Consider the following 20,940-nt stretch of genomic DNA (forward strand, 5'->3'; position numbering starts at 1 on the left):
AGAGAACTATATCACATTTTTATTAGGATGGAAACTTTTCAACTTTATCACAAACACATTGAATGTGGAGGCTTTCCGTTTGAAGATAAAACTATTCATTTAAAAAAATTTAAAAATTACAATGTTTCCAGTAGCTTCTTTTTGAATTACTAACATATTCCACACTCTAGTAATGGTTTGGCCAGCTAATCGTCAGTTTCTGCTTTAAAATGTTCTAAATTCATGTTTTACTTTTGAAAAATGACAACGTAGATGTTTGGAGGGTTAATGAAAGATGTAGAAACATTTTTTATTCTAAGAATTCCACTTGCCTTTAAATAAAGATATGCCGTTTGACCAAACAACCAGATTTTCTTTTTCTTTTCTTTTCTTTTCCTTTTCCTTTCTTTCTTTCTTTTTTTTTTTTTTTTTTTGAGATGGAATTTCCTGCCTATTGCCCAGCCTGGAGTGTAGTGGTGCGATCTTGGTTCACTGTAACCTCCGCTTCCTAGGTTCTAACGATTCTCTTACCTCAGCCTCCTGACTAGATGGGATTACAGGTGTGCACGACCACGCCAGGCTAACTTTTGTATTTTTCGTAGAGACAGGTTTTTGCCATGTTGACCAGGCTGGTCTCAACCTCCTGACCTGAGGTGATCTGCCTGCCTCGGCCTCCCAAACTGCTGGGATTGCAGGCATGAGCCATTGTGCCGGGCCAGCTTTTCTTTTTCTAGCAAGGGGAGCCTCTTAAACTTGAAGAGGACCGCGATGGTTGAGGCTGGGCAGCAAGGCTTTACTGCAAATCCTTTGCCACTGTTTTTTCTGACTTTCTAGAGAACTTTCTAGCAAAAGGTTTCTAGAACTTTCTCCTTCCTGGCCTAACTGACATTCCCTTTTATGCATAGCCTCCCTTTCACTTTTCTTCTGCCTGGAGGAAATGAAGCTCCATGGAACTTTCTCTTGAAACTTTCCAAGAAAAAAAGAAAAGCTCTAAGCACTGAATGTGGAGACAGGGGGATGAGCTTCAACTCTGAACTGTTTCCAGCGTAAAACTGTCCTTTCCAGGGCCCGTGGGGCTGTCACTTCAGAGTGGAGGTTGTCTGCTGAGGGACCCCTGACTCAGGCTGCCTCCCAGGGGAAGCTCCGTCTTCCGGCACAGGTAATGGCCTGCAGCTTCATCTCCACCCAGCCCCATCTGAGCAGGCCGGGAGCTCCCAGCTGTTTCACTTCTCTCCTTCCTGACTCCTCACCATCACCATCGCCCTCTCTCCTCCCCACCCCGCCACTCCTCTCCCACACGTGTCCCTTTCTCCCCTTCCTCTGCGTCTGCTTTTCTCAGAAGTTAGCTTACGAAGCAAAGTTGCGACTCTGAATTCCTGTTTTCCAGCCACCCTCATGTGACAGGATGTCTCCTTAGTGGAGGCTTTCCCTAAATTCAGGAGCCCTTTAAAAGGGAGGGCTTCCTCTCTAGTTCTTTTCAGCTGGGCAGCTCTGGGAACTTGGATTAGGTGGAGAGGCAGTCGGGGGGCCCGCTGTTTGCGTCTTTGTCCCGCCCTCCTCTCCATCAGGAGAAGGAAAGGATAACCCCTGGGCCATGAGGCTACCGCTGCTCCTGGTTTTTGCCTCTGTGATTCCGGGTGCTGTTCTGCTGCTGGGTAAGTCCGCTCTGAGGCAGGGGCTTTCTGACTTGCGGGGCCGGAACCACACCCTCGTTTTGTGGGTTACTGTGAACGGGTTCCTTCCAACACCTTTGTGAGGAGGAAACGGGGTTCCCCTGCACCACGCAGTCCACAGCTAAGCCTGCTGCCTTCACCTGGCCAGGCATGGAAGGCCTGGAGCTGGAGGAGGGAGGAGGATGCGTCTCAGGTCTCGGTTGCTGCCCAGTCTGGAGTCCTACAGACCTTCAGTCTCCTCCTGACTTCTCTCATCGCTCATTGTTCCTTCCCTGTTTTCTTCGTGCAGAAATTTCCTGCTCTGTGGTTTACTCTTTCTGGTTTTCAGTTCACACTATTTCTCTCTCACTGCCAACAAACACCTTCTGAGTGTCTCTGGCTGGAAGGGGGGCAGCCCTGATGTCTCCCCGCGTCTTAGGTCCAAGGATATCAACTCAGATCATCCCCCCAAAAGGGATTCTAAGCAATTTCCATGCTCATTTTTTTTTTCTGCCAGAATCATTCATACACTTGATTGTTAGAAAGTTCATCCTTATCTGTATTCTAGACTGTTCAAACTGCCGCATAAGCACATCGATTCCTGTTTTTCTTATTTTTCTGGAGATTAGAGATTACTCATTAGGAACAGCTCCAGAGTTTTTCAAATTCTCAAATACATTTGCCAGTCTCTAGACTCAATTGCTTAAACTTCAGGATGGGAGGGCCTTGGGGGATTTTCATTCCTGGTTCTATTTGGAGATGATATAGAAGAGATTTCAAATTTGATTTTTTGGTTTCCAGTCCCCCTTTATTTCTGTGATATCAACAAACACTTGCAGAGAATGGTTTGTGCCTATGATCTACTCTATGCACTGATGTGAAGGTGGGTAGAAGTTTCCTAGGAAGAGAGTATTTTAGTACCACAAAGTTTAAATCATAATAAGTATTGAGTAGCAGTGATTACAAAAACACAAGTGAAGGCGGTATGGTTTACACCCTGTCTCTCTCACTCACTAGCTTGGCGACCTTGGGCAGGCTACTTTATTTCTTTGTGCTTTAGTTTCCATGTCTATAAAATGGAAAGAATACTATTACCTGCCCCCATCAGTTCTTGTGACGATTCAATGAGTAACAATATGTTAAATGTTTAGAACAGGGTGTGACCCATAGTAAACGCCTTGTAAGTGTTAGCTATTAAAATCAGTGGCAGAAAAGAAGTACAAAAAAAGACCAAATAGAAACGATAGATGAAATTAATTTTATTTTTATTTTTGAGATAGACTCTCATTTTGTTGCCCAGGCTGGAGTGCAGTGGCATGATCTTGGCTCACTGCAACCTCCACCTCCCGGGTTCAAGCGATTCTCATGCCTCAGCCTCTCAAGTAGCTGGGATTACAGGCGCAGACCACCATACCCAGCTGATTTTTGTATTTTTAGTAGAGATGACATTTCGCCATGTTGGCCAGACTGGCCTCAAACTCCTGACCTCAAGTGATCTGCCCTCCTCGGCCTCCCAAAGGGCTGGGATTATAGGCGTGAGCCACAGCCCCCGGCCCTGATTTTATTAATGTATTTTATTCCACCCAGTAACTCAGAAATATTACCACTCAACATTTAATTGATTTGGGATATTTTCCCATTCATTTCTTAAAACTAACTCTTCACAGTCTGGTGAGTATTGTATACTTATAGCACGTCTCAATTCACAGTAGTGTCATTTTATGTGTACAGTGGTCACACGAGGTGGCTGGCTATCATATTGGGCAGCACAGACACAGTGCCTAATTTTCTTTAAACTGACTCGATAATGCTTCTGAGCGATAGCGTTTCTGGGTTTGCTCAGGAGTGTTTCCCTCTTCCTGACAGCAGGATGCCCTCTTCTGACTAATGTCTTCCTTTTCATAGGCACAGATATTGGGGAGAGAGGGGGGATGCTGAAGATCTGTTTACTTGGAGAATAAACAAACAAAAGATTCAAGGGAGCCCGTTACTTGAAAGCCTGTAATTTGTGTTGTTTTGTTTTTTGAGACGGGTTTCACTCTGTCTCCCAGGCTGGAGTGCGGTGGTGCGATCACGGCTCACTGCAGCCTTGACATCTGGGCTCATGCAATCCTCCCGCCTTGGCCCGCTCCCAACTCCCCAGTAGCTGGGACTTTAGTAGAGACAGGGTCTCACTAACTTGCTCAGTCCGATCTCAAACTTCTGGGCTCTGGCGATCCTCCCACTTTGGCCTCCCATAGTGCAGGATGATAGATGTGAGCCACTACACCCAGCCTGTAACTTTTATTTTATCTTTTCTTGGCCCAAGAAGCATGTGATTGGAGGAATTTGTGTAAAGGCAGAGCACCTGCTTACTTAGCAGCAGGTTAAAGCTATGTGAAGTCTCAAGACCTCTCCCCTGACTTCTGCCCACCAGGAAAACCCATGGGAAGGTCTCCCTACTTACAATCAGTTTATTTCTTTTCAATCCACAATCCTTCCTTCCACCTTCAGGAGAGCATCCCACAGCATTAGCACCATAAGTCTCTGTGGGCTGCTGCCAACGGATGGGCTGGTTCTATCTGGAGGGGTACAGGAGGCTAGAGGTTATCAGGGCTAGACGCTCACCTTTCCTACTGTTGTTCTTGCCATGCTATCTTTTTATCACTCAGCAGCAAGGTTTTGAGCTCAGTTGGGTTATAATCACGGTAGATGTACCATGAGAGCTGGTGGGACACAGAGGTGAGAACACAGCAAAGGAGTTTAACTTGGAAATGGGAGGGTTTGGCTCACGGGTAGTGGTGTATTGGCAAACTTAACTACTGTAACTACTGGTTCCAAGAAGGAAAAGAAAGGAAGCACTGATTTGATTTATGCTGTTTACTGATGTCCATGCTGTAAATATTCCCACCATGGTTGATTTCAAACTACTGACTTGATGCCAGTGGGGACAGAGTTGGGAAGAGATGCCAACAATAGGCTCTTTTGTTTGTTTGTTTGTTTGTTTGTTTTGAGATGGAGTCTCTCTCTGTCACCCAGCCTGGAGTGCAATGGTGTGATCTTGGCTCACTGCAACCTCTGCCTCCTGGGTTCAAGCGACTTGGCTGCCTCAGCCTTCCGAATAGCTGGGATTACAGGCACCCACCACCCCACCTGGCTATTTTTTTGTATTTTTAGTAGAGACGGGGTTTCACCAAGTTGGCCAGGCTGGTCTTGCACTCCTGACCTCGTGATCTGCCCACCTTGGCTTTCCAAAGTGCTGAGATTACAGGCATGAGCCACCGTGCCCGGCCAACAGTAGGCTCTTACTAGCTGCTGCCATCAGTCCCTGGGCAACATGGAGGCTTTCTAGGCTCTGGGAAGGCACTCAAACAGTGGGTCAGGCAGTATCACGAAAAGCCTAGAACATCTTCAAAAAATGAAAATGAGAGACTTGGTGGACAGAGAAGCCTTAGAATCATGGAGCATTAAAGCAAGAAGGAAGTTGGAGGTAATGCATTTTGACATCATTTTATCGATGAAGCACCAGGCTCAGGGAGGTAAAATGTCCAGAAGGTGACTGTTTAGCAGGGAGACACAGATCCAGGACTTTGCTCAACAGCTTGTACTTTTCCACCTCCCCTTAGATTTCTTGCTGCGCTGTTAGATCAGGTAAGGGCAAATTAGGTTATTCCTGTTGCCATTTGTGGAGCTCGCATTTGGCTGGAAGGGATCCAACTGGTTCTGACATTGACATCACACTAATGGTATAATCCTGATACTCCTCTATTTCATTTCCCTCAATGAAATGCTAAGAAAGATAATTATTATGTAATTATCACAGTAGTGGTTTTTCGCAATCACTCTTGAAAACTTTGATTCCAATATAAATGTATGTCTTATGTTAAATATTGGCTCTTCAATGTATTTTTTCACAAAACTGAATTAAGTGGGAGAAAAATACAAGCGCCTTTCTCCTTTTTAAATGTGGTCTCCATCTTTCTCAGTGTTTGTATCTAGAAGGCTGAGCTAACTTTTATGCTTTGGAATATATACATATACACACACACATACACACACACACACACACATATATATACACACACACATATACACACACATATATATATATGCTTTTTTTTTTTTTTTTTTTTTTTTAGACAGGCTCTTACTCTGTCACCCAGGCTGGCGTACAGTGGCATGATCATGGCTCACTGCAGCCTTGACCTGCTGGACTCAAGTGATTCTCCCACCTCAGTCTCCTAAGTAGCTGGCACCACAGATGCATGCCACCGTGCCTGGCTAATTTTTGCATTTTTTTGTAGAGATGGGGTTTTGCCATGTTGTCCAGGCTGGTCTCAAACTCCTAGGCTCAAGTGATTTGCTCACCTTGGCCTCCCAAAGTGCTGGGATTACAGGCATGAGCCACCGTGCTCAACCTTAGGTTTTGACAGTTATGCAACTTTTGGTTTAATCTACAAATATTGCACGTGAATAATTGTGGTAGAAACTTAGACCTCAGGGGCCCATAGCTTCCATAAAGCGGATGGGAAGATGTCACTGTGTACTTTTCCCTAGGTAAGAAAGCTGAAGCTCTGAAGATTCAGTGGCTTGCAGAAGTCAGGTAGTCAGTAAGGAACAGAGCTAACTCTTCATTATGATCTTCAGACTCTGAGGCTAAGAAGGAGATATTTACTACCTGGAGTGTGTTGATCACGAAGGATATAATGTGGTTCAAATAACACTATGTTAAAAGAAGGATTTTGATCCCTTTATCTGTATCAATTTTTCTAGACTTTTCACTTCAAGAGGGGGAAAGGAGGGAATTAATATTTATCAAGTGTGTATTATATACAAATGATATGCTGGGTGCTTTACATAAATGATCTCATTTAGAAGTTCACGGTAGCTTTACCAGACAGCATTATTATCCCCATTTTACAGATGAGGAAGTAGAGGCTAGAACGGCTAATAGCACTAAGGCAACACAGCTAAAAAATGGTGGAACCAGGATTTGATTGCAAGTCTATCAGCCCCAAAGAACATAACCCTCCTAGCCACGCCCCTAGGCCCCTGAGGCTGGAAACCCCGTGGTTCCGTGTTCTCTGTCGTTCCGTCCCTCTTTTTTTTTTGAGACAGAGTCTCACTCTGTCACCCAGGCTGGAGTGCAGTGGCGCCATCTTGGCTCACTGCAACCTCCGCTTCCCGGGTTCAAGTGATTCTTCTGCCTCAGTCTCCCGAGTAGCTGGGATTACAGGCGTGCGCCATCATGCCTGGCTGATTTTTGTATTTTTAGTACATGTTGGCCAGGCTGATCTCAAACTCCTGACCTCAGTTGATCCCTCCTGCCTTGCCCTCCCAAAATGCTGGGATTACAGGCGTGAACCCCTACGCCGGGCCGGTCCCTCTTTCTAGACTGCTGCAACAGTTCTCTGCTCTTTCATTTCATCCTATTCTGAAACATTTCACACTGTACGATTGAGTTTGCCAAGTTAACAATAATAATAATGAACATGTATTAAGCAATTCCTGTGTCAGGGACTCTTCTAAGCCCTTTATTTAGATGATCTAATTTCATTCTCACGACGATGAGGAGGTCCTGCTATTTCCCTCTTTATTTTACAGATGGGGAAGTGGAAGCACAGAGTAATGTTGAACTTGGCCAAGGTCACACAGCCAGCGAGCAGTGGAGTCTGTTACCTGGGAGCCAAACCCTAGAGCTCTGATTATGTCATGATCAGATTGGCTTGATACATACCTACGGTGAACTAATTAATCAGTGGTGCTATGCATGGAAGAAGAAAGAGCAGTGTAGTGTCAGCTTCTTACCTAGTAAAGGGTTTTGTTTATTTATCTTAAGGGGGATCTGGGGAGGCTGGCATTCAGACTGAAGAAATAGGAGTGAGAGGAGAAACTAGCTGTGGAGAGGTAGGAGATTCAGGATCCAGGACACAGGTAGAGCGGTGGGCAGGAGGAAGGAAGCCTCTTCTACTGACGTGGGAGTGAATGGCCCCAGGAAGGTGTAGATATTCATATCTTTAAGGTAGTAGGAGGGAAGTTGGAAGAGTTTCTTGGCCTCTGTTTTGTCCTTGTGTTCAGACCCATACTGGGTTCATATTCTGTACTTTTCCAAAAGACCAATTGCAATGACCTAAATCAGTAGTTTCCCTGAATATTTTGGGTCTGAATGATCAAAGTGACAAATGAAGTAACTCTCCATTTTTTTTCTTTTGTTCAACATTTCTTTTCTTTCTTTTCTTTTCTTTTTTTTTTTCTTTGAGACGTGTCTCGCTCTGTCGCCCAGGCTGGAATGCAGTGGCACGATCTTGGCTCACTGCAACCTCCGCCTTGTGGGTTCAAGAGATTCTCCTGCCTTAGCCTCCCATAGCTGGAATTACAGGCATGCGCCACCACATTGGCTAATTATTGTATTTTTAGTAGAGACGGGGTTCCGCCACATTCTCCAGGCTGATCTCGAACTCCTGACCTCAGGTGATCCACCTGCCTTGGCCTCCTGTTCAACATTTCTAAGCCTAAGACTCTGACTAACACCCCCCTATCAGCCCCCAGCACCTGGCATAGCTTCTTGAATGTACTAGGTGCAGGGTAAATATTTGTTTTTCGCTTAATTTGGGTTCTTTGGGGGAAAACATAGGTACATTTATTTAACTGAGGCTGGTGAGCATATTTCTTAGTTTGGGCTCCCCAAGAAGCTGTCCTCAGACAGTTGCACTTTGGTTTGAGGGCAAGTTAGTTTATTTGGGAAGTGAGCCCAGGAAACACTGGCAGGGGAATGGGGAAGTGAGACAGAAAGGGAAGGTGTGTGGACACCCAGTGACTGCTGTGGGTGATGGAGCGTAGGAGCTCTGGGTGAATGGGTGCCTCGGACTCATCCCGTCCAAGGTATAAGAGATTTAGAACCTTCAGTAGTTCTCCTTGGCCTCTGATGAAGGCCTCCTCCTACAGGGCATTCATTTTCTGACCCATCTAATTTGTGCCATGTTTGAGCCTAGAGGGTTCTGATAACCAGAAAAAGCCCCCAGGCCAAAAGACATGGTGCTGGCATTTGGGAGTGGGGCCTGCGTGCACCTAATCAGTGAAGGCCAAGGAGAAATAGTATAAATCTGGTGGCATCTGCTACAGCTACTCGCTGCTTTTCCTCTTATCCGGCTTCTCTGTCTTCCAGAAGTTACTTTCTTTTGCGTTTTAATGTTAGCATTTTATTTACTGATAGGAAAATCTAAAAATGTATAAGAAAATGTAGCATATCATACTTATCTCCCTGAACAATCACCTTTAATAAGCTAATTTTCTTTGCTAGCAGGCTTGGAAATTTAATGACTTGCTCTATGTTGTGGAATAATTTTTAAAATGCTTAAAAGAAATCCAGGCCAGGCGCGGTGGCTCACGCCTGTAATCCCAGCACTTTGGGAGGCCGAGGCAGGTGGATCACTTGAGATTAGGAGTCTGAGACCAGCCTGGCTAACATGGTGAAACCCCACCTCTACTAGAAATACAAAAATTAGCCGGGTGTGGGGGCACATGCCTGTAGTCCCAGCTACTCAGGAGGTTGAGGCATGAGAATTGCTTGAACCTGGGAGGCGGAGGTTGCAGTGGGCCGAGATCGCGCCACTGCACTCCAGCCTGGGCAACAGAGCAAGACTCTGTCTCAAAAAAAAAAAAAAAAAAAAAAAAAAAAGAAATCCACACCTATGTTACGGGATGTTTAGTCTTTAATCATTTTTAACCTGAGACATTGGGTTGAAACTTATCGCTTCTTCACTAAATGTATTTTGACCCTTGATATTTTTGCCCTTGAGTTAACCACAGCAGAGAGTGTACTCAGTGTGGCAGGAAACTTATCTCTTTTGTTTGTCATTAGCATAGCATGTAGCATGTGGTCGATGTTTGTCAAATATTTGTTGAAAAATAAATATGAGATTAGTAAGATCAAGTTAGGATGGTGGGAGAATCACTGCAATTCTGGAAATAAATTTCTGATATGTAAGTATTAAAAAAAGAAACTCACATATTAGATCCTACAAATGAGATTGCAGAGAAATGAAAACAGCAACCACTGTGCCCATCCATTCATCTTTGCCTTATTTCTATTACAAAAACAGAATCAGTATGGACAAAAATAGGATGTTTATAAATGTTAGTGTGGTTAATATTGGTAAAAATGCCACAAGCTGCCTTTTGGCCAATGTCTTGAATACGCCTTCAGAAGAAGAAGTATGACATTTTAAGTCAGACGTGTTGCAGAGATGATGATAAAAGCAAAATGACATGCTGGTTATTTGGGGAGAAGAATAATGCACGATGAATGTATCACCATAGAGCAATAATTTTACGTTTCCTTGTATTGTCTGGCAAAGGCAATATCAAACTTACACTGCTTCCTAATGGCAAAAGATAAATAAAGGAAACAAGAATAGATAAGTGTGTATTGAAATAGAACCTTTTCATTTCCAAGTACTCTTTTCGTAAGTATACACATTTCTAAATTGCTCTTCAGTAAAAATAAGCTTTCAGGGGAAAAACGAATATTCAATACGCCTGTAATCATTAATCTATCATTAGATAAATAATTTATCTGGATTACTAGTCAAGATGCTTCCGCTTTAATAAATATTCTTTCATTCATTCAACTAATTATTTGTTGAGAGATTATTTATGCTCCCCAAAGAGAGACTGCGGCACTAAATCAGAAAGCTGAAGTCACCCTTGTTGTGAAATTTATATTCCAGTAGGGGACTGGGCGATTGGGTGCCTCGGACTCATCCCACCCAAGGTGCAAGAGATTTGGAGCCTTCAGCAGTTCTCCTTGGCCTCTGATGAAGGCCTCCTCCTACAGGGCATTCGTTTTCTGACCCATCTAATTTGTGCCACGGACAGAACATTAGTAAACAAATTGAAGAATTTATTTTAAGATGGTTATGGATATTGTATGGCAAATAAAAGAATAGAATGAGTTAGGATGATCAGCCTTCTAAGATGTTGACACTTGGCTAGGCGCAGTGGCTTACGCCAGTAATCCCAACACTTTGGAAGGCCAAGGTGGGCGGATCACTTGAGGTCAGGAGTTCGAGACTAGCCTGGCCAACATGGTGAAACCCCACCTCTACTAAAAATACAGAAATTAGCTGGATGTGGTGACATGCACCTGTAATCCCAGCTACTCGGAGGGCTGAGGCAGGAGAATCGTTTGAAATCAGGAGGCTGAGGTTGCAGTGAGCCAAGATGGCGCCACTGTACTCCAGCATGGGTGACAGAGCAAGGGTCTGTCTCAAAGAAAGAAAAGAAAAGTTGACACTTAAGCTATGGTCTTAGTGAGCATCCCAAGAAGAGGGAACTCAAAACATGAAGTCACCAGTGTGGAAGTGAGCCTGGAGGGTTTGAGGAGCTGAAAGGTGGTGTAGTTGGTGGTGAGGGCAGATGGGTCACTGTGCCCTTTCTAATAAACAATGATATAGGGGCTGGATGTATTTTTCCTGGGTACAGTGGTTCCCTTTTACAGGGTTTAAGTTGTTGAGGACTTGTAGTTAGAAACCTAATCTCCTTCCCACCCAGAAAACCTCTCTATAAAGGTAGATGAGAAAGAAAAGAATTTTATTATTGAGTGAGCATTCAACCAGAATGTGGTGTGCATCATAGGCAATCTGCAAAAGAGATGGGAAGCCAGGTGCATGCCTGTAATCCCAGCAATTTGGGAGGCCGAGGTGGGTGGATCACGAGGTCAGGAGATCGAGACCATCCTGGCTAACATGGTGAAACCCCATCTCTACTAAGAATACAAAAAAATTACCCGGGCGTGGTGGTGGGCGCCTGTAGTCCCAGCTACTCAGGAGGCTGAGGCAGGAGAATGGCGTGAACCCGGGAGGCAGAGCTTGCAGTGAGCTGAGATCGCGTCACTGCACTCCAGCCTGGGCGACAGAGCGAGACTCCATCTCAAAAAAAAAAAAGAGAGAGAGAGATGGGAAAAACAGAAAGAAATCTCACTCTCTTAGGTAGCTCAGTGAAGGCCACCTATTATATTAGGTAGGTTTTGCAATTTGGCATTAGGTGACAAGTCAGACCCGCTCCTCCCAAAAAACTGGGTGATCAGGTATTATCTTTTTTGATGATTCCATTTTTAAGAGAGGAAGACTAGAGCCAGACCATGGTGGCTTGGCCTGGGGTGATGGAAATGGAGTTGGAGCAAAGAGAATGAATTAAGGTATGTGTATTAGTCAGAGGTGTGTGTGTGTGTGTGTGTGTGTGTGTGTGTGTGTACACACAGAAAGGGAAGAAAAGAAGGTGGAGAGAGGGGGAGAGAGAGAATTATTTAAGGAATTGGTTCACACAATTGCGGAAGCTGGCAAGTCCAAAACCTGCAGGGGTGGAGGAGTATGCGGGAAACTCAGGAGAAAGTTGATATTGCAGTTTGAGACTGAAGCAGTCTAGAGCTGGGTGAGGTGGCCTGTAATCTCAGCACTTTGGGAGGTTGAGTCAGGAAGATCACTTGTGCCCAGGAGTTCAAGACCAACCTAGATAACAAAGTGACACCGCTGTCTCCAGTAAAAATAAAAAATATTAACTAGGTGTGGTGGCACAGGTCTGTAGTCCCAGCTACTCGGGAGGCTGAAGTGGGAGGATCGCTTGAGCCCAGGAATTGAAGGCTGCAGTGAGCTGTGATTGCACTACTGCACTCTAGCTTGGGTGACAGAGCAAGATCCTGTCTCAAAAACAAATGAACAAACAAAAACAGAAATAAAGCAGTCCAGAGGCATAATTCGTTCTTTGCCAAGGTTCTTTGGGGAATTTCCCCTTCTTCTTTTTCCTCAGTTTGTTTTCTCTTAAGACCCTCACCTGATTTGATGAGGTCCACCCACACTGAGGAGGGTGAGCTGCTTTACTTAAAGTTGGCTGATTGAAATGATCATCTCGGCTCTAAATAATACCTTTATAGCAACATCCAGTCTGCTGCTTGATCAAATATCTGGGTGCCAAGACCCAGCCATGTTGACACAAATACAATTAACCACCGCAGTGTATTTTTGGGTAGAGCTGGTAGATTTCACTATTGTCTTAGAATGCAAAAACAAGCTAAAAATCCAGGCAGACTCCTAGGTTTTTAGCTTACGGATCTCAGGGGATGGTGGTGCCAAGAATGAGAAAGAGAAGTTTGGATGTTACTCGTTAAATGCTGTCTGTCTTAGAGTGAAATTAAGATGGACTGCAGATAAAAATTAAACATACAAAAGTCAGATAAGTGTAAAAACATCTGAAGAGGGAACACTATTCATGCATAAAGATTTTTGAATGTCTTCTCTTCAAAGACTGGTTACCAACCGGTTAATTGACTGAATTTGACCAGTTAACAAGACTGTTGTTTGAAAATGCAATGAAAATGGCCAAAGTATAAGGTGGAAGATATATTTACTATTATTAACAATGAGGTATTACTAAGCAAAGCTATCTGAAAAGTGGAAGATAAGTCCAGGTTAAAAAAAAAACAAAACAGTAGGTGGAATAACACAAACAAATTACATTAAATTTAGAGGCTAGTATAGTGGAGTTTGCAGATATCTATGGCAAAAGTTTCAGAGTTTGTTACATTTTGAGATTTGACAAGATAATTACCTTTGCATAAAGTAAATGATCATAGTCACTGTTTTTTAAAAAACCATTTTCATTTTCCTATTTCCTGTGTTTCATGGTGAGCAAAGCCCTATATTATCAACATTCTCATTTTATTGCCAAGGTAAAAAATTACTCATTTTGCCCCACTAGGTCACGAGCAGTTACCAAATGAGATCAGGTGTGGAGGGAAGCTCAGCTAGACGGAAGGAGACTGGGACAGGTATTGCATGTTCAGTGGGCAGATGTCAACTGCAGAGAAGCCAGCAGAGGCAGGTGTCTGGATCCAGGCTTTATTGAGTTCCGATTCCAAGAAATCAAAACAGCATGAATGAGTAACCCAGCAGAGGAGCCCAGGCAGAGGTTTGAAGTTGCAGAGAACTAGGAACCCAGGTAGCATAGAGGCAGTGAGAGTAGGTCTTACTCACTCTAAGTAAGACAGCATTTAATGTGTAACATCCAGACTTCTCTCATTCTTGGCACCACCATCCCCCAAGATCCATAAGCTAAAAGTACAGGCGTCTTCCTGGATTTTCAGCTTGTTTTTGCATTCTAAAACAATAGTGAAGTCTATCGACTATACCCAAAAATACACTGCAGTAGTTAATTTTATGTGTCAACACGGCTGGGTCTTGGCACCCAGATATTTGATCAAGCACCAGACTGGGTGTTGCTATAAAGGTTTCTTTTTTTTTTTTAAAGATGATCATTTCAAGGTAGGATAGAGGTAGGAGGTCTGGAACTAGTGTGGACAAGAGCATATAGAGAAGCGTGTCAGGAGAAAATCTTTTGAGGCAAGAATTTATTATAAGCGTTAAGTTTATGGGTCTAGCACTGATCTCAGAGTGTAAGGGGTGCTAACTTCCCTGCGGCGTTCGGAACAGGAAACAGAATACGCCTTGCAAAAATGCTCTGGAAACACTGAAGGACTCTGCTAGTGGTGTGGTTCTAACTTCTTTTAGTTTCGCTGGAGTTATTTAATTAAAAATAATGAGCTCATTTAGTCAGAACCTCAAACATCTGCACTACTACCAGCTCATTTTGAAAGAACAAGTTGAGTACATGGAATTCAGGAAAATGTCACAAGATGTGTTTAATTTCTGGATGTTTATGTCACAAAAGTAAAGCACTCAGTTACTTTCATTTCTATATTCCTTAACAATAAAGAAAAAAGAGAAACCTTTACATGAATTCAATTTTGATTTAATTAAAGGGAAAAAAATGCTTACCAGATCCTTTTTTCCTCTTTTGCAAGAGGAAGTTCCGTTCTGCCAGTTAGCAGCTATGTGCTGTTAAGTATAAGCCATCGTTACGTATTTACTTAAATCACCAGTTCCAAATTATGAATATACAAAATGTTATTTTTAAAGTTATTCTCGTAAAAATATTATCTCCAATGATATAAAATTTACGTTTATTTGTCCTTTATTGCAAACTTCACTATTAAATTATTAACAAAGAATACCAAAATGTGTTGAGATGTGTAATACTTCAAAATCCTATTCTAGTCCGGACGAGGTAGATCCCACTTGTAATCCTAGCACTTTGAGAGGCTGAAGTCGGAGGACTGCTTGAAGCCAGGAGTTCGAGACCAGCCTGGGCAACACAGTGAGACTCCATCTCTACAAAAATTAAAAAATCAGTTGATTATGGTGGTGTGAGCCTGTAGTCCCAGCTACTTGGGAGGTTGAGGCAGGAGGATCACTTGAGCCCAGAAGTTGGAAGCTACAGTGAGCCATGATTGCACCACTGCACTCCAGCCTGAGCAACAGAGCGAGACCTTGTCCTTTAAAAACAACAAGCAAACACACATCTTTTCTAGGACAGACATGCATTTAATTTTACAGTTTATTGTATTCATTTTACCTAAATTTTCTTTTCCCCATTGATATTATTCCTTTCTGTTATCTCCCTTGTGTGTTCCATTCCTGGACAATCCTTGGGCATGTAAGGTGGGCCTTTTCAGGAGACTCTTCATAGTGAACTAGGACATTTTGAGGACATCCAGCTGAGTGCTGGCACCTTGGCAGGTCCTCAGTCCAGTTTCTCCCTCCAGCTTCAGGGATCCTTAAAGAGAGCTGGCCCCAGGTATAATCATCAGTACCTCTTTTCCTGCAATCTTAAGACTTTAGGGAAATGGAAGAGTTGGAAACTTTCGACCTAAAATATTGTCCTTGTTACACGAATCCACTTACCCATGCTTGCTTTCTTCTTCTTTTCCTGCTTCTTTCTTTTTAAACAGACACCAGGCAATTTTTAATCTATAATGAAGATCACAAGCGCTGTGTGGAAGCAGTAAGTCCCAGTGCCGTCCAAACCGCGGCTTGCAACCAGGATGCTGAATCACAGAAATTCCGATGGGTGTCCGAATCTCAGATTATGAGTGTTGCATTTAAATTATGCCTGGGAGTGCCATCAAAAACTGACTGGGTTGCTATCACTCTCTATGCCTGTGACTCAAAAAGTGAATTTCAGAAATGGGAGTGCAAAAATGACACACTTTTGGGGATTAAAGGAGAAGACTTGTTTTTTAACTATGGCAATAGACAGGAAAAGAATGTTATGCTCTACAAGGGATCGGGTTTATGGAGCAGGTGGAAGATCTACGGAACCACAGACAATCTATGCTCTAGAGGTTATGAAGGTAAGATGCTTAGAATGTTTACCTTCGTGTCAAAATTTTCTCATCTTTTTAGTTGGAACCTAATTCAAGAAAATCATCATGTTCTTGTTTGGTGTGTACTAGAAATATCAATTGATCAGCATCTTTGTGTTTTCAACTATTCTGTAGAACTCTTTTGAAGACATGATGGTGAATAAATGTGGTAAAAAGTCCCGAATGATACTTCAGCTATTTTTAATTAATGGGAAAGCATTCTTTTAACTTTCTCTGAGGTTTTATTCTTTTAACTATGGGCTACATTTTTCAGAAAATCTTTTTCCTTGTAGTCTTTGACCCAAAGCCTCCTGGTTAACATTATAAAGTTGTAGTGATAAATGAATTTTTGCCAAATATTTCTTTTCCTTTGATTTAAGTTATCCCTGGAAAAATGATCCATAGAACATTCTTTCCTAATTCAGATTGCCTAAGATGAAATCTTGGCAGATGCCTTGACAACATGGGTTTCTAAATGTTTCTGATTTGTTTTGTCAGGTTATGGGTATTTAGAGACTGTAAAAATTAGACGATTATAAAATGTGAAGGATTAGCTTGTAAATTAATATGCAGTCTATTTAGTTAACCATCAGAGAAGGTGATACCACCAATGTGGTGGGAGGAATCCTCTTATATGTAGTTGGTTTCTTGACCTCTTGAAGGTTAAATAAAATCAGAGTATTTAGTTCTTTCTTATATTGACCAAATTTCATTATCTGGTGGCTGCACAGAAAATAAAACAAAAATACAAAACAACTTGCAGCCTTGTTACAAAGGCTGGTCTCTTTAGTCAGATGATGTTATAATCACATTTTAGGTTTGGATACTTGGTTATTGTGAAATGTTATCTAGAACAACCTCAAGGTCAGAGAAAGAGCCTACTTTTGGGGGCAAGAGATAACCTGTTTCCAAAATTGCTATGTTACTGGGCTACTAAGATTGGTTGAACCTAGCTTATCTCAGCTAAGACTGAGCAGAGCAATTTAGTTCTTTGTAATAATTTGTGAGCTTTCTATTTTCTATTTACATGCAGAACAGGGGAGAGCAGGAATTGAAGTAGGGTGAGAGAAGGGCTCAGAAAGAAGTTATTTTGAAGCATTTTTCAAACATAGCTTTAGAAGTGATATGAGAGGCAAGCTAAGTGAACACAAAAGAACCTTTCAGGAAAAACTCAATAGAAAATTACAAGGAAGGAGAAGGGTGAATTAAACTTGACCGAGTCAAATTCCACAGATGGGTCAATTGTGCTAATTGAGGAATTGAACTTGAGGAAGATTGGTGCTAAGAAATTGGATTTTTATTTTATTTTAAAATATAATATACTTCCCTCACCCCCTACCGTTTCTGTTTCCCCACTGGTTTTGAGACAAATATGCATAGGGTTTGGGCTGATAGTTCTCAAACTTTAATATGCTTAAAAATCAATTGGAGAGTTAGTTAAAACTACAGATCCTAAGCTCCCCGTTCTACTAGATTCTTAATATGTATATTGGGAAAAAGCCCAGGAATCTATTCAATGATTTCTATGAAGACCTGGGTGATTCTGCAGCATAGGGTCCATTGACTACATTTTGCAAACTCTCCAAAGATCTCCCAGCACTTAAGATGATCCCGTCTCTCAGTTCTAGCTCCTCAGTGTGACCATGAGATTGGGAACACACATTGAAGACAGTGTTGAGAGGATGTATTGTAGGGTCTCTTTATCTCTGATGAGAACATGGGGGAGGGGGTGGAATGGTGGAACTTTTTGAAAATAGGAATTATTTTAGAAGAATGGAACCAGAATTGTATACTTAGATGGATTTGATGGTTGTTTGGAAGTTCAGACTGTAAGAAGAGTAAATTGACGGCAGTTACATGATGTGTCAGTGAGGTAGTTGGGATTCTTTTGGCCTCATCAGTGTTGGTTGTATAGAATGGCTCAGTAATTATTAAATACAGTTAGTTAATAAAGCTGGCAGGCGTGGTGGCTCGTCCCTGTAATCCCAGCACCTTGGGAGGCTAAGGAGAGAGGATTGCTTGATTTCAGGAGTTATTTTTTATCTAGAGATTCCAAAGCTTAATGATTCTAATCAAGATAGAGAACTGTTTCAGAGGAAATTCAGAAGTTAAAGCTGGTGTCAATAGAGGAAGACGGAAAAGATAGTAGAAAATGAAGTGGTACTATGAATTATTATTACCACTTTAACTAGTACCACTTCATTTTCCACTGTTATTGGTACCACTTTGAATTGTACCATTGGAACATTTTCAAAAGGTATAACTTAACAAATTAGTCTCATTTGAAAATGTTCCAAAACACAGTGGAAATGAAGTGGCACTAAGAGTTATTTGCTAAGTACAGACTGCTCTATGTACCCAGCAAAAGACTAGAGTAGAAGGAGGAGGAAAAAAAAAATAAGAACAACAACAACAAACATCCCTGTGTGGGTACACCAAGTGTGATCAGAAGAGTAAGACCAATTCCTTCAGTAGGCTTCTGATTGGAAAGTCAATGTTCAGAAATATCACTCACATTCCAAGTTCAAGTCAATGTGTTTTTCCAGCCATGTATACACTACTGGGCAACGCCAATGGAGCAACCTGTGCATTCCCATTCAAGTTTGAAAACAAGTGGTATGCAGATTGCACGAGTGCTGGGCGGTCAGACGGATGGCTCTGGTGTGGAACCACTACTGACTATGACACAGACAAGCTATTTGGATATTGTCCATTGAAATGTAAGTACTGTTTATCACCAAGAAAAGTTGGGTACATTTAGTCTAAGAATGTAGTGAAAGACCTTGAATTTATCTAGAGCATTTTCCCCCAAAGTTATTTCACGTTTGCAACCTCATTGTACCTACTACAGCCTTTTACAGATGTCATTATTTCCATTTTTCAATGGAGAAAATGATCTATATTGGCTGAGGACTAGAACACAGATGTTGGACTTTCTACTGTAGTCTTTGTATGTGTATTTTGATTTTGCCAGCAAGACTAGACTCACCCCTACTATCTCAGCATTCCCTGAGATCATGCTAAGAGGACTAGACTGCACCCCCATGGTCCCAACATTCCCTCTATCAAGTGACCTCTTTATTTATTTATTTATTGAGACGGAGTCTCGCTCTGTCGCCCAGGCTGGAGTGCAGTGGTGCGATCTCGGCTCACTGCAAGCTCTGCCTCCCGGGTTCACGTCATTCTCCTGCCTCAGCCTCCCGAGTAGCTGGGACTACAGGGGCCCACCGCCATGCCCGGCTAATTTTTTGTATTTTTAGTAGAGACAGGGTTTCACCGTGTTAGCCAGGATGGTCTCGATCTCCTGACCTTGTGATCTGCCTGCCTCGGCCTCCCAAAGTGCTGGGATTACAGGCGTGAGCCACCGCGCCTGGCCATGACCTCTGTATTTTTGCCAACTATCAGTTACTCAGTGAAAATTATCCTGTACACAATATAATATATACTTAACACTGGAGGTAGGTAGGCATGCTATTATTCCCTCATCTCTGAAATGCCTTACCTTTATGAAACCGTAGATCAAAAACAGAATTCAAAGGAAGCCACAAGCATGTGGTTTGATGGAGAAAGACATGAAGGTCCTGAATTTTGTGTCAATGTCGTCAAAAGCGTTCTTCACAGTGAAAATGGTAGTCATGATACTCTTCTTACGTTTAAATTAAGAAGAGTGCCATTTAGTTTCACACAGCTAGAAATCAATGGAAATGGGTAATTTATATGCTTCAAGGTTTCTTAAAATGAAAATTCAAGTTTAATTGCAAGGATGAAAAATAAGTAGTATTGCATTATCTTGGTGGGAAAGCACCAGAGCAGATGAATTCTTGGTGTTCTTCCACGCTGAAAAATCTGTAAGCAAATAGTGAAGCCAATTTTAGGTGGGGTGGAGAAGGGCATCATGTTGCGAGGCAGAGCTGGGGCTGAGAAAAGAGGAAAAGGAAGCATTCCTCTGTGCTTCACGTTCCCCATCACCAGACACCCTCTTCCTGACACTGGCTCCACCCTTCCCAAACTTCTTACCCCCAACCTCTCACCTGCTACTTTAGACCAGATCAGAGCAGCTCTTGTTTCCTGGTATCATCCAGAACTCTTTCTCCTGCTGCCCTGCAAAGGGACTGGGCAGAACAAAGAGCATTCGATATGGTCTGGAATGATTATGACACTGCCTGAGTCACAATAGAATCACAACTCACCTTTCCAGACCACAACCCCACACGTAATCACACTATTTCAAGCATTATTGCAAAACAGAACGACTTAACAAAAATATCTGAGTTTGACAAATGAAAGCCAGAATTCTAAGAATTGTCCTTATTTGTCTCTCTGGATTTATAATCCCTAATTATCCCATTAAAAGTAAATTTAATTTCTGATACCTGTATACTATTGTAATTGTCTTCAGAGTGCAGTCTCTCCATTCCGAATGAATACTCACAAAAGCCCACAGGCTTTCTGTTCATAGCAACACTGCTCTCTCGGTCTTAACTGAGGTAGTTCTATTTGTCTCTCTAATGTCAATCTTTAGAAAGACATTTGATGTCCATTGAAGGTTTATAGATGTCGAATATTTGTATTTGAAATATTTTTGTCCTAAACACATTGAGCAATTTTTTCCTAAGATAAAGCAATACTTGGTTTTCAAGTGATTGAAAGTGCCTTTCTCCTTTACTTAATAAGAATGATATTTTCTTAATCTGTTTCATGTAGTTTCTTAAGGGTTTCTATTTCACAGGTCCAACTATAGCATCCTCCACATAAGTGAAATTGACAAAAGAGTTAGATGAACATGTGATTTCATGAATGAAATGTGGAGGACAAATGCTAAGTTACTAATCACAAAGAAAACTCACAACCTTGGAAATCCTTGGATGTACGTTGGAGACATATCTTGAGTTTGTTCAGTGGAATAATTTTTTAGTCTTATTACTTGTATTTATGCCTTCACTGTCAAATTACATATTTTTTCCTGTTAAATGTAAAATAATCATAGAAAATAAATTGTTTGATTTCAATATGCATTAACATTTTAGAGCACATTTTGTACATTTAATATCTTTCTTAAAGGGCTTTATAGTC

General features: G+C 42.1%; 1 protein-coding gene across 1 annotated transcript in view; it reads left to right on the forward strand.

The window, feature by feature from the left end:
- The first annotated feature begins 1,452 nt into the window (after positions 1 to 1,452).
- Positions 1,453 to 20,940, forward strand: part of MRC1 (mannose receptor C-type 1) — a 97,830-nt gene continuing 78,342 nt past the window's right edge. Inside the window, 3 exon segments of the mRNA NM_001193925.3 lie at positions 1,453 to 1,634; positions 15,454 to 15,855; positions 18,414 to 18,587. Coding sequence (NP_001180854.2) covers positions 1,574 to 1,634; positions 15,454 to 15,855; positions 18,414 to 18,587 — 637 coding nt within the window. The 5' untranslated portion in view covers positions 1,453 to 1,573.

The sequence above is a fragment of the Macaca mulatta genome, chromosome 9 (genome assembly GCF_049350105.2).
Source record: "Macaca mulatta isolate MMU2019108-1 chromosome 9, T2T-MMU8v2.0, whole genome shotgun sequence".
Classification (NCBI taxonomy): domain Eukaryota; kingdom Metazoa; phylum Chordata; class Mammalia; order Primates; family Cercopithecidae; genus Macaca; species Macaca mulatta.